Source organism: Lithobates pipiens, unplaced genomic scaffold (genome assembly GCF_037356315.1).
Source record: "Lithobates pipiens isolate NorthernLeopardFrog02 unplaced genomic scaffold, aLitPip1_a1.2 Scaffold_1, whole genome shotgun sequence".
NCBI classification, from domain to species: Eukaryota; Metazoa; Chordata; class Amphibia; order Anura; family Ranidae; genus Lithobates; species Lithobates pipiens.
The window spans coordinates 132,645,360-132,659,194 of NW_027507685.1; the positions used below are offsets into that span (position 1 = coordinate 132,645,360).

The 13,835-nt window shown below is 43.3% G+C and overlaps 1 protein-coding gene across 2 annotated transcripts in view; it reads left to right on the forward strand.

The window, feature by feature from the left end:
• RABL6 (RAB, member RAS oncogene family like 6) overlaps positions 1-13,835 on the forward strand; it is an 83,714-nt gene that overhangs the window by 29,617 nt on the left and 40,262 nt on the right. For both annotated transcript variants that reach the window (XM_077477001.1, XM_077477010.1), the window contains exons 5-8: positions 3,859-3,914; positions 4,250-4,341; positions 6,518-6,658; positions 10,306-10,411. In XM_077477001.1, coding sequence (XP_077333127.1) covers positions 3,859-3,914; positions 4,250-4,341; positions 6,518-6,658; positions 10,306-10,411 — 395 coding nt within the window. The remainder of the gene's footprint in view (positions 1-3,858; positions 3,915-4,249; positions 4,342-6,517; positions 6,659-10,305; positions 10,412-13,835) is intronic.

Below are 13,835 nucleotides of genomic sequence, written 5' to 3' on the forward strand. Positions count from 1 at the left end.
ATGAACATAATACTTATTGGTACAGAGCAAGATTTGTAGTTTGCTCGTAAAAAACAAGCATGACATGGCACTCTTTAAGTACAAGGGGGTAACAGAGTCTCCCCAATCTCTTTTCACTCTTTTTTTTATTATAATAACAGCAAGGTAGAAATAAAAAGGGAGCAAGGGAGAAAGCAGAGTAGAGAGGAAGAAGGGGGAGAGGGGAAGGGAAGCAAGTAATGCCCTGTCGGAATAAACTGAAGGTTTTTCTGACGAAATTTCGCTGAAACTGTCTTGCGTACACACAATCACACCAAAGTCCGACTGTCAAGAACGGGATGATGTACAACACATATGACGGGACTAGAAAAGGGAAGTTCAATAGCCAGTAGCCAATAGCTTTCGTCTCGTACTTCAGAGCGCGCGTCGTTTTTGGTCCGTCGGAACAGCATACAGACGAGTCGTTTTCAAGATAGGAATTGGTTCCATCGGAAGTATTTAGAACTTGTTCCATTTCTAGGTCCGTCAGGTTTTTTGACGTAAAAAGTCCGATGAGGCATACACATAATTGGAATATATTCTAAAAAGCTTCCGTCTGACTTTTTCGCCAACATCGATCCGAAGTGGCAGGGAAGCACCTGTGTAATCTGGAGGGCGTGAGGTACCATCTGGTCAATAGTTTGAAATTTGTTTCCTGAATTTTGGTGCACAGGGATGATTTAAGTGCAAATCTGATGATGCACTGCTTTTGTGTCGCAGAGAACTGCGGTTGAGATCCGTCTCCCATCTCTCCAGACAGGGTAGATGTGGTTGTTCCAGGGATCATAAGGGTTAGGGGTTAGGGTTTCCCCTGGACCAACAAGGTTAGGGATCTCACCCAAAGGTTAGCAGGCGTGTCCCCCAGAGGTCAAAGGTCGGGCTGACCCACCCCCACCAAAGTGTTCCGCCTACCCCAACTAAGTTGGGGCATGAACAAGTCGGGGTAAAGGCTCAGTCCCAGAACAATATTTTTAAAAGGTCGTCAGTTGACGAGAGAAATTCTGAGGGTCAGGAATAGAGTGTAGGGAATGGTGTAATTGCCCCGCTTTCCAAAATAAAAGTTGGTAGGGGCCTGCAGAGTTGACTAACTCTGGGGTGGAGGACCACCTCCCCGCAGTAACGAACTTAGAGGCATGGTCACGTCCTACGTTGCCCTACATCACCCAATTTTGCAGGATGAAGGCCTGGTGGGATTTCTTGGAGAATCGGGGGTAGTGATGATTGTTTCGTTGTAAGAGAATCTTGCAGGGCGACTTGAGAGCTTTGCCTTAATGTGGCCCATATCAGTGGATGAGATTTCATCTCTTGAGGTAGAGTCATAGCACCGTAGAGCACTCTTCAAGTGTATTTTTGGATTGAGATTGTTCAAGGTGCACCCAGAGTTTGGATATTGCATGGCACCGCCAATCAAGTACTCTGCCCAGATGGGTAGCCTGGTAATACGTCCCAATATCTGGTAATGCCAGCCTCCCATTTTGTTTTAGTAGGTACATTTGGGTCAGAAGAAGGCAGGGTTTTTTGTGTGCCCAGACAAAGCAGGTGAAGATGGCTTTTACTCGCTTGAGAAAAGAGTGGTATCTATATGCACAGGGCCTGGAGCAGATAGAGGTATTTTGTCAGGATGCATATTTTCACCAGGTTGCATCTGCCAAACCAGGAGTGTATGCCTTTATGCCAGTTTTCAAGAAGAATACAGGTTTTAGCTAATAGAGGTGGGAAGTTGAGATTGTATGCACATGAAAGGTCAGATGGGATATATATACCTAGGTACTTCTACATATTTTAGGTAAAAAAAAATCGCAATAAGCGTATATTAACCACTTGCCTACTGGGCACTTAAACCAACCCCCCACCCCCCCGCCCAGACCAATTTTCAGCTTTCGTTGCTCACACTTTGACAATTACTAATTTTTTGTCCTTTTTTTTTTCACACAAATAGAGCTTTCTTTTGGTGGTATTTGATCACCTCCTGGGTTTTTTATTGTTTGCGCTATAAATGAAAAAAGACCGAACATTTTGAAAAAAAGACACATTTTTCTTTGTTTCTGTGATAAAATTTTGCAAATTATAAAAAAAATAAAAAATGTTCATGAATTTTGACCACAGTTTATACTGCTACATATCTTTGGTAAACATAACACAAATTAGTGGATATTATTTGATCTTTGTGAAAGTTAGAGAGTCTACAATCTGTGGTGCAATTTATAAAAAAAATTGATCACATCTGATGCACTGGTGGCCTATTATTTCTTGCGACCCGAACAAGCCAGGAAAGTACAAATACCCCCAAATGACCCCTTTTTTGCAAAGTAGACATTCCAAGGTATTTAATAAGAGGCATAGTGAGGTTTTTGGTATTATTTTTTCCCACAATTCTTTGCAAAATGAAGATTTAAAAAAAAAAAAAAAAATTTCCCCACAAAATTGTCATTGTAATAGGTTGTTTCTGTAAAATGGCATGTGTATACCACAAATAACGCCCCAAAATACATTCTGCTACTCCTGAGTATTACGATACCACATGTGTGGGACTTTTTCACAGCCTGACCACTTAGACAGGCCCAACATGCAGGGAGCACTGTCACATGTTCTAGGAGCATAAATTACACATCTAACTTGTTGACTACCTATTACACTTTTGAAGGCCCTGGAGCACCAGGACAATGACGCGTGGCACTGATGACAGATGGCACTAATACGTGGCACTGATGACAGATGACACTGATACGTGGCACTGGGGACAGGTGGAATTGATAGGTGGCACTGGGGACAGGTGTGTGTGTGTGTGTCTTCTTACTCACTGGCTGCAGCTGCAGCCGTTCATCTCTCCCTCCTCACACGCTGTCTTTGTAAGGAGGGAGAGCCAGTGTCCTATCACATTGTGTCCCCCATCGGATAGGACACACAGATTCCGAAAATAGCCGAAGATGAACGGCGCCTGCACTGTGAGTCCAGGTTCTAGCCCCACCATCCAAGTGGACGTAGAGTTGGAATAAAAAGAGAGGCCGAAGCGTGGCGAGCGAAGCAAGCCCGCGAGGGGCCCTCTAATATTTGCAGCCCTATGTCCACTTGGATGGTGGGGCTAGCACCTCCACTCTCGGCGCAGGCACCGTTCATTTTCAGAGATTTTCCAAATCTCCTTCTGCTCCGTACTGCGCAAGCGTTGCGCCTGCGCAGTACGGGGCATACACTATCCGATGGATGGACGCTATATGCCAGAACACTGGCGATGAGAGATGATCTCATATGTTTACATATGAGATCACCTTTCATTGGACACTGCGATCGAGTGCTAAATGGCCGCTGTAATTGGCTATTTAGCACGATCTGTGATTGTCTGTGACCGAAGGGACACTGCCCACACAGAACTTCCCCGATGCGCGCCCGCGGTGGCGCACAGAGGGCAAGTAAACAGGAAAGACGTCCAGGGATGTCTCTTTGCTATAGCGCGGGCGCGAAGTGGTTAATTGCTTTGTGCAAAAGTTACAGCCCAGCACTCCAATGAGCGAGGAGGAGACAAAACAGAGCTGTGACTGACAGTAGCTCTCTGCTCACGGAGCTGTGAGAACTGAGTGAAAAAAACAGAAATGCGTATTTCTCTTTTAACTTTGCAGCCTGTTCTGCACTCCAAACCCCTCTAGTCAGAATCTTCACTTCCAGGTCCGGCCATGTATGCTGCCATCTCCATTCAATCGTGTGAGGGTACAAGACTGGCAGGGGATTTGTTACACAAGGAATCGATTTTTCAAAAACATTTTTGAGCTATATAGAAAAACAGGATGATATCGATTTTCTTCTGTATCTGTGTAAGGGTTTATATATTTTGTTTTTATTGTCCAGGGAAAGGCAAGAAGCGAGGAGAAGGTGGACTGAAGTTGGAAAATGAGCCTCAAGAGGTGAGGACTCAGTGGTCAAGGTTTCTGTTTTCAGTTTACATCCACTGGAGATGAAAAAATATATTTTGTTAAAGAGCAGCTGATAATTTTTACAAATCTGACCATCAAGGTACACACCTGTGCAGATCATGAGATATCCAGGGCTTGTGTAACTGTTTATTGCAGCCTGCTGTCCTGGTGTTATTACGTTTCTGATATAAAAGAGGTAACAGGACCTTTTTTTAACAATGCTTGGTAGAATAGAAGTCACTTGACTTGGACTACAGTCATGTGTTGTACATGTGAAGGAGGAGTGTGTATCTGAAGGTCAATGGTTTGTGCTTTTCTCTATCCAGGGGGATGCTGACCTGGCGCTGGATGCAGAGTTTTTGGATGTTTACAAAAACTGCAATGGGGTGATCATGATGTTTGACATTACCAAGCAATGGTATGTATATCAATAAGAAATGCTCTATGCTTTATCCTTTACCCTCATCCCTTTTGCATGTATTTGCTGGGTCATTGTAGTTTATTACTTTTCTAATTTTCTAATGTCAACTTACTGTGTAGCACTATACAGAGAATGGGAATCTTTTAATGTCTGTCTGCTCTAGAACAACTTAGTGTTTTATATCTCATTTATGTCTCAATTACAGCCAAGAAGTTACACACATTTACAGTCTAAGAACCTTTCAATATGTTTTAGATCAGGAGTCGGCCACTTGTCAATCACGGCCATCTGACGGGTAGATCGTGACCTGACATGCTCCTAGTTTCTGATTGAGTTTGCCACCTGTCACATCAGAATGGCAATCTACAAAAACAGCTGAGCCGCTACCCAGATCAGATTATGCAGCACACATGCTATAGCGGGGTGCCGAGTGCGCTCTTGCATGTGGTACTTGTACAGAAGGAACACATTCTGTTAGGTGGAGTAATCTCCACCCGATGATTTCTAGTTCCAGCCTCTGACTTGCTGTCATTCGGAGAGTGGAGCCAGCACCGTGAGGAAATGTCATGATTGCAAGTAATAACAAGGGGTAATGTTTGTTATGTTGGGGGGGGGGGGCTGTCGCTCAAAGGAAGTACAAGAGCTTCTTTTGGGGGACAGGCATCCCGCGGTTCTATTTGCCTGATTTTACCACGATAGTCACCCGATACAACAAGTTTCTGAACAGAGCCTTAAAGTGGTTAAAGTAGAATTCCAGCTTCAACCTAACTAACCTTTAAAATTCGCCTTCTAACACCTATGCTAACTAACCTGTTTTCAGGCTGCTCCAATCTGGTGATGTTCTTTCACCTGTGTGACTCAGTGGTGTATGCTGGGGAGAGGAAGGAGCACCAACAATGGCTGGGACATGGGAACCTATGTGTGATGTCACCCCTCCAGGTTTTAGCCCTTTTCAAGCGCTCTCTCTTCTGCAGCCACCACTGGCTGATGCAGGGAAGATCACATGACCAGACCGGGACAGGCTGAAAATACGCAAGTATATACATCTCTTTTTATTTACAGCAGTGTTTCTCAATTCCAGTCCTTATGGCCCACTAACAGGTCATGTTTTCAGGATTTCCCTCAGATGAAACACCTGGGGTAATTACTAAGGCAGTGAAACTGATCAAATCACCTGTGCAAAATAATGGAAAGCCTGAAAACATGACCTGTTAGTGGGCCATGAGGACTGGAATTGAGAAACACTGATTTACAGTGACGTTTGTTTATATGTTTTCTTCGTGCCATTGTTTTTATTGTGGTCTTGCTAGTTAAAGGGAGGGGGGGTTAAGGCTTGTTACATCCTGGTGACCTTTGATCTCTTCCTTTTTTGCTCAGGTAGATCCTCCACCTCTCAAAGGTTGCCTACCCCTGTTTTAGATCATAGGAGGAAATTAGAGTATCTGGAGGGCATCCATAAACATGGGGAGAATGTACAAGCTCTGTACACATAACATTCTAGTAGGTTGCAAAGCAACTGCGCTGACTCCTGCCACTACAATACTGTCTTTTGTTGGGGGGCCCATTTGACAATCACGGGTATAAGCTCTGAGCTCAGACTACTGCATTACTGTGAAGATGAACTGTAATCGCTAAAATCCTAACCTTCTGGGAGTTTTCAGAAAACACAAATTGCCTACACAAATAGGTACACAAATGGCCTACACCTATTGCAAGGGCATCATTCAATTTTGGTCAAAACTACACAGCTTGTTTTCATCTTCAGACATCCTTTATCTGCATAGGCAGTTTTTGGGGGTGTTTTTTGGTAACATTTGACTAGAGCTCTGCTTTAAAATTCCACTGCTTTTCAAGGACCTAGCACCCGTAATAGTCCCATATGGGCCTTATTGTGTGAGTGAAAATGATGCTAAGACTAGCTTAGTACAGCGATTTAATACAGAAGTAGAGAAACCAAATGTCACAAATTAATTATTCAGCTTCCATATGACCAGTTGGCCTTAGAATTGATGTATCAGGTAGGTGTGGGGTCCCCACTGACTTGTGATTGGAATCCCATCAGTGGTTTGTTGCTGTAAAGATGCTCCACCTCATTGGGTTCTACCATAGAGGAACATTGTGGATAACACTTATTCTTTCTCAGACCTGATTCTCTGCCCTGTTGGGTTTTCAGGACATTTAACTACATTCTGAGGGAGCTCCCCAAGGTACCAAGCCATGTGCCAGTGTGTGTTCTTGGCAATTATCGTGACATGGGGGAACACCGCGTAATCTTGCCCGATGATGTGCGGGATTGTATCCAGGGCCTTAACAGGTGAGAGGAGTTGTCTGATGTTGCCAAAAATTGTTTTAATATATTTATGCTTTTCTTTGTAGGTGTTTCTATGTTTTTGTTACTGCATTATAAATACTGATTTTTGTTGATTAACCACTAAAAGCAACTTTGTTGCTCGGTGCATGTACTCTGCCTCTCTAATTAACAATGTCATCATCAAGGCTTCCTCACTACTTTAATCTCTCAAACTGGTTCCCTGCCTGTTGTATAGTGTTTACTTTTACAAATGGTTTAGTACTTTATTAGAACAAAAGAATAATCAGGCATGGGATACCAGTTCTAAGCAGTAAAACAGCATTGGTACATATTAGAGTATAACCTTAATAAAGATCTAGTAAGATAAGTAGCACACACATTTAAAGGGCTGTATGCATGGGCCGAATATCGGGCGGCATCGGCTGTTCAATGGAAACCTGCCAATGTTCGGCCTGTATGTGTGGCAGCCGGTTCAACAGAAGCCAGCCGTTGGACCATCTTCTGTTGAAGAGGTATGCCCAAAAAATCTGCAGATTTGTTATCCAATCAACGCTCTGAGCTAATGGCTGAGAGCTCTGACCAGTGTGTTCTGGCAGGGGGAGAACTGGGCACCCCCCTGTCGGAACAAAATAGCTCAGTGGGGGAGATCGCTGTACTAACATTGCATATTTAGTATAACGGCTCCTCCTGAGCTTTTCGGTTTTTGTTCAACCTGCTGGGTTGAATGAAAAAACAAATAGTGCATACACAATTTAGAGGTACGGTATGTGTGGCTAAAGTATTTTCTTCTGCCTCAGAATGAGTATGCATGCTATATAGGGCATTGACTCCCGAGTACCAAGTCAAAAATCCAACATCTAGTATTTTCAAGAAAAGACCAACATTGGCATCCCATGCATTTATCCCACTACATCTTTTCTTTCTTTTTAGTTTTCACACAAGCAATGCATTTTTTTCAGTGAGTCGGATGACTGCTCAGACTTGATAAAGTGCAGTATCTTTGTGTAGCACTGAAAATCTGTAAGCGGAGCCCTTTTTCAAAGGATAAGTTCACGTTTTTAAAAATAAATACACAGCGCAATTTGTAGGTAATAAAAATGTGCATTTTATTTTTATTTTTTTTACTCGGAGCCTGGAAAGCATTGCACCCACGATCAGCAGATCTCAGGTGCCATGCAGGACTCCTGCAGATTTCTTATTGTAGCTGTCTGCTCATACCTCATACGGGCAGACAGATGCACACTGACAGGAAGAGACAATGAACTACCACAGCATTTAACAGCGGCATGGTAGTTTGTTGAAACTACAAGCCTGACAGCTGTAAAGGCTGTTGTGATTTGTAGCTTCCCATTCATAGAGGACTGTGAATCAGTGATGTGGCCAGATGACCAGGGCCCTGCATTACCAATGTTATTTTCAAACCGTGATAGCGGTTGCCCGGAGAAGATTTGGGGGGGGGGGGGGGGGGAGACTGCGTCTTTTGGAACATGTGAAAAAAAGTCAAGTAGAATTGGCGCTATACCCTTAAATAAAATGTGTGTCAATCTGTGGAACTCTATTAATTTAATAAAATTATTCCTAATCCGTGCAATTGGTTAAACAGTTATACATCCATACCAATAAAGGTTGTGAATCAATAAAAAAAAAAAAAAGTAATATACACCTAGTGAAAAATACTGAATTAAATAAATGCAATATTATTATCCTATAAACATAAAATGCCGACAACTGTTTAATATATCACAAAGGATTTGTTGGCATTTTATGTTTATAGGATAATATTGCATTTATTTATTTCGGTATTTTTCACTAGGTGTATATTGCCAATTTTTTTTTTTTTTTTTATTGATTCACAACCTTTATTGGTATGGATGTATAACTGTTTAACCAATTGCACAGATTAGGAATAATTTTATTAATTAATAGAGTTCCACACATTGACACACGTTTTATTTAAGGGTATAGCGCCAATTCTTCCTGACTTTTTTTTCACATGCTAATAAGCCTCACCCGTTTTTGGGGGGGGTACACCAAGTAGAGGCAGCTCGTACCTCAAAACATCTTAAGACATTTAAGAATTTTTCAGTAGTATCACAACTTTATATGTAATTTCACTTTTTTCCAAACACTGATTCAGGGCTGTTTAATCATCACTATTTTATATATACACATATACATTTTTGTCAGCAGGAGGTCCCTGCAAAAGGGTATGGACCCTAATATCTTAACAATTTGTATAACAACGATAGCAATTTTATAGTGCTAACAAGTTGAGGATTAGTGGCAATAAATATATTAGTCCTTTTTCATCTTTTGGAACATATTGCATGTTCCACCCTAAATATGGGTGGAACATGTAACGTTACAAAAGATGAATTTATCCTTTTAAAGTCACAGGCCAGTAGCAATATGGTGTAGCGGTTCGGGCAAACTTTGACACTACCGAGAAAGAACGACACACAATTTCCATATAGTGTAGGGACTAAAAGCTGCAGCATATATTTATTTTTCTTTGTGCTAGAATTAAGTGCATTCGCAGTTTTCTCTGGATGGCATTAGCTATTCATAGATCGATTTCACTCTCTAGGGTTGCCCATTGTCTTTCTTTTTCCTTTGCAACTACGGGCTTAACAACCTGTCAAGAAATATGACAGTTGACTTTTTTGCATCTGTGAGCACCTAAGCTTTCATCTTTATTCTTGGGTCACTTGTGAGTCACAAATGTTGCTACCCTGATATGCACAGGCTTTTTCTAGATCAGTTACACTCAGGCAGTGAAAGAGGAAATGATGGCTGCCCCGAAGATTGAACCTTCCAAAAGGATCAGCACATCCATATTCCTGCTAGACAGGTTCCCTTTCAGAACGATTCCAAAGCCTTATTGTTGAATAGAAGCATGTACAAGCCCTTCCCAGCCCCACTGTCATGTGCTTTGAGCTCAAGAATTCCAGGTTGGGTCTCTAACATGACTGCCTCGTGTAATTCCTGTTTTTAAAGCGGAGGTCCACCCTAAAATGGACCTCCGCTCATCGGAATCCCCCCCCCCTCCGGCGCCACAATTGGCACCTTTCAGGGGGGAGGGGGGTGCAGTTACCTGGATAATCCAGGTAACTGCACCCACTTCCGGGATAGCTGTCTGCGGAAAGGGGCGTAGACTACGCCCCTTTCCGCAACTGCCCGCCCCTTTGCGCAAGTGCCCCGCTGCCTGCTGGGAAACACACAGTTCCCAGAGGCAGCGGGGACCGTCCGGATTGCGCCGCGCGGCTCGCGCATGCGCAGTAGGGAACCGGGAAATGAAGCCGAAAGGCTCCATTTCCTGATTCCCATACCCAAGATGGCGGCGGCAGGACCCGACAGACGACCTAGCGATCGGCTTCGGGTGCCGACATCGCGGGCGCGCTGGACAGGTAAGTGTCACTATTTTAAAAGTCAGCAGCTGCAGTATTTGTAGCTGCTGGCTTTAAAAAAAAAAAAAAAAAAACGCGGAGTCCCGGTGGACTCCCGCTTTAAGTTATTCTTTTCCTTTGTCTGATCTTGTTTACTGTCTGCTATGTTATCAGGTACTAAGTTTTATTTCTTGATTATCCTGCCATTAAAGATTGCTGCATTGGATGACCATCCTCTCCCTTGTCCTCTCCTTTTCTGTACAGACGGCCTGGCTCTTCCTACATTCGCTATGCTGAGTCTTCCCTGAAGAACAGCTTTGGGCTGAAATATTTGCACAAATTCTTTAATATTCCTTTCCTCCAGCTCCAGGTGAGACCCTCTTATACCTAATAAACCTAAAATACGTTTGACTTTAGAAATACTTTATCATAGTTCATCATACTTAAAAATAGAGAAACACATGTGTGAGAGTACCCGGGGCTGCACAACCCCAAAAAAGTTTAAAAAATTTAAAGTTTCCCCAGGGGGAAAAGCATCAAAACATTTAATTATGGTTTAAGATTATGGAGTAGATCAGAAAAACAAGATGGATTCAAATATGCAATAGGTTTATTATAAAATACAAACTCTAGAGCACTCATGGCAAAGAGGCCCCCAGGAGAACATAATTTGCCGATTTGTGTTTACAACATTTATATCCACATGACTACCCCAATGCATTTCGACCCATTCTGGTCTTCTTCAGGGGGATTTAGATTCATTAAGTAGATGATAAAGTGAGACTGCATCGTACAAACCAGATTGTTAAAAACATTTGAGTTCAAAGATCCTAATGACCGTGCATGTTCCCTCCACGCTCTCCAGGTGGATCCACAGTCCATCGGACTTGCAAGGGGCCACACGCTTGGACCTAAAGGGAAGGAGGGGGGCGGGGCAAAGCACCTAGTGCTAACTAATGGCGGCGATGCCACCATTACATATAGGAAGTTAGCACAAGGTGCCTTGTCCTCCCCTCCTGGTCCAATCGTGTGGCCTTTGCAAGCCCAATGGACTGCGGATCCACCTGGAGAGCACGGAGGGAACATGCATCCTCACTTTATCATCTACTTAATGCATCTAAATCCCCCTGAAGAAGACCAGAATGGGTCAAAATGCATTGGGGTAGTCATGTGGATATTAATGTTGTAAACGCAATTGGCAAATTATGTTCTCCAGGGGACCTTTTTGCCATGAGTGATGTTTTAAGTTGTTGTTTGTTAAACGTGAACCAGAGTTTGTATTTTATAATAAACCTATCTTTTATTTCTGATCTACTCCATAAACTTATATCAATATTTAAATGGTTTGCTGCGTAAAAAACCCCCTGGGCAAACTATCCATTTTTTGAGTTTATCATACTTTTCCATATCATGTTTTGTTTATTTTATTTTCGTGATTTCCTTCCTTTTTATTAAGCTTTTTTTTTTTTTTTTTTTTTTTTTTTACTTGCGTTTCTTGTATTTTGTTGTTTTGTTTTATTTTATTTATTTTTAAAGCGGTTGTATAGTCTATTTTTTTACTTTTACCTACAGGTAAGCCTATAATAAGGCTTACCTGTAGATAAAAAAAAAAATCTCCTAAACCTGTATGGTTTAGGAGATATTGCCCTGGCAATGAGCCGCTGACTGCAGCAGCGCACAGGGGTTTCTTGGCTGGAAGCCCGGCAGATGCCGGACCCTAACGGAAAGAAATCTGACAATATTGCTGCTCCGGCCACTCACAGCGCTGGAGCCGCGATACCCGGAAGACACGCCGAGGGTGCATGTCAGCTCCCTCAGTGTGTATCGGGTGAGATGTTGGGGCCTCGTTCTAAGGTAAGTATTTCATAATGAGCTAGTATGCGGTGCATACTAGCTCATTATGCCTTTTCCCTTCCAGGTATGGGGGGAAAAAATTTCAGCGGGTTTACTACCGCTTTAATACCTGTGCCTTCTTTCCTATTTTCTGTTCCTTCATTTTCTTAGGGCCGGTTCACACAGCGGGCGATGCGAGGCGACACGACTCGCCTCGCCTCGCTCCCGCAAGTCGCCCCCGTTCTGTACAATGGAACCGTTCTGAGAGGAGCGACTCGAGTCGCTCCGACTCAGAAAAAAGGTTCCTGTACTACTTCTGGGCGACTTCGGGGGCGACTTGCATTGACTTCTATACAGAAGTCATCTGCAAGTCGCCGCTGAGGTCGCCGCAGGTCGCGGCGAGGCAAGTCGGAGACGCCTCGCCGCGCCTGCAGTGTGAACCGGCCCTTGGTGTATCTAAAGGGCAAAAATGTAGTAATTTGCAGTTTACAATTCCCTAGATCAGGGGTCTCCAAACTTTGTAAGCAAAGGGCCAGTTTACTGTCCTTCAGGCTTTAGGGGGGCCAGACTGTGGCCAGTGGGGGGTAGAAAATGCCTCGGCATCAAAGCTCCATCGTTGACTTTAATGGGAGGAATAGTGCCCCGTTTTTGATATCAAAAGACTATTGCCCCATCGATGTTAGCAGGGGGGTCGGAGCTCCATCATTGGTGTCAGTTGGTGACATAGTGCCCCAAGGGCCAGACAAAGGCAGGCAAAGGGCCACATCTGTCCCCTGGTGCCTGCAGTTTGGAGACTACTGCCCTAGATGTGGTGGCTGTGTTCATTTTTCTGTTTTCAGACTTTTTTTTTTGATAATTTTCACCCAGTGATCCATCCATTAGTACACTTTCTGTCCTGTGGTGGCTGCACTCACTCACTGTATTTCATCTTTGGAGGGACAGTGTTGTCGTACAAGGACAAAGTGTTACAGCTTCAGAACACCTCCCACTCTCCTTATCTACATAATATTGTAAGGGGTGTTCTGTAGTTCACAGAGGTTATCTGAGCAGGAATGATAAAGTTGTTTGAAGTAACACAGGCAAAGAAGTCTTCAGTTCCCTGGATTTCTGGGAGAATAGGCAGGTTTTTCTTTGCTCTTATCAAAGAGATATAACAAAACACTTTAAGGGCCAGTTCACACCAGAACGTACTCCATTCCGCATCGTATTCAGAATGCACTGCGGTTGCAATCTGGCGTTGGTGTCTATATTACGTTAATCACACCCCAAATGCAATGCGTTTTGCCTGCACCAGATTGCATGTTACTGAACTACCATGCAATGCTTGTTGCAGTGAGTTTTGGAAAGTAGTGGATCCAAATCACAGAGCAGCAAGAGCAATTCCTCGCTCTGCATTCCCGGCTGGTTAGGGAGCAGGGTGGTGCATCATTTAGCATAATTGTACAATCTTTATTTGAAGGGTACAAAACATACACTTCGTTGTCGAGCGGAGTGATATGCTGCCTGATGTTGCAGCGTGATTCCGGCCAGTGCGCTGTGATAAAAGGCAGCATGTTGTAGTGTGGATGGGACACAGAGGAAACAACTGTTTCCTCTGTGTCCTTGCGGTGAAAGGCATTTTACCATGCAGTGAAACATCTGTCACCACATTTAATGTGAATTGGCCCTTAGTAAATTGTCACCCCCATTGTGTTTCTGGATACCAGAGTTTCAACTTAGAGCTAAATTATGGAGGGTAGGCTTACATGTGCACCCAAGTGTGTGCAAAAGAGGCTTTGCCTAAAGGCTTGTTCACGCCTGCTGGTGTGCGCTATGCCTTTGCACTGTGTTTCATTCTAACACACTAGCACTGTTGTAGTGTTTACTCTCTTAGTTAGCTGCAACATTGTAGTGTTTACTCCTTTTTAAAGTGATACTAAAGTCTTGTTTTTTTTTTTATCTTCAAAAATAACAAACCTGTT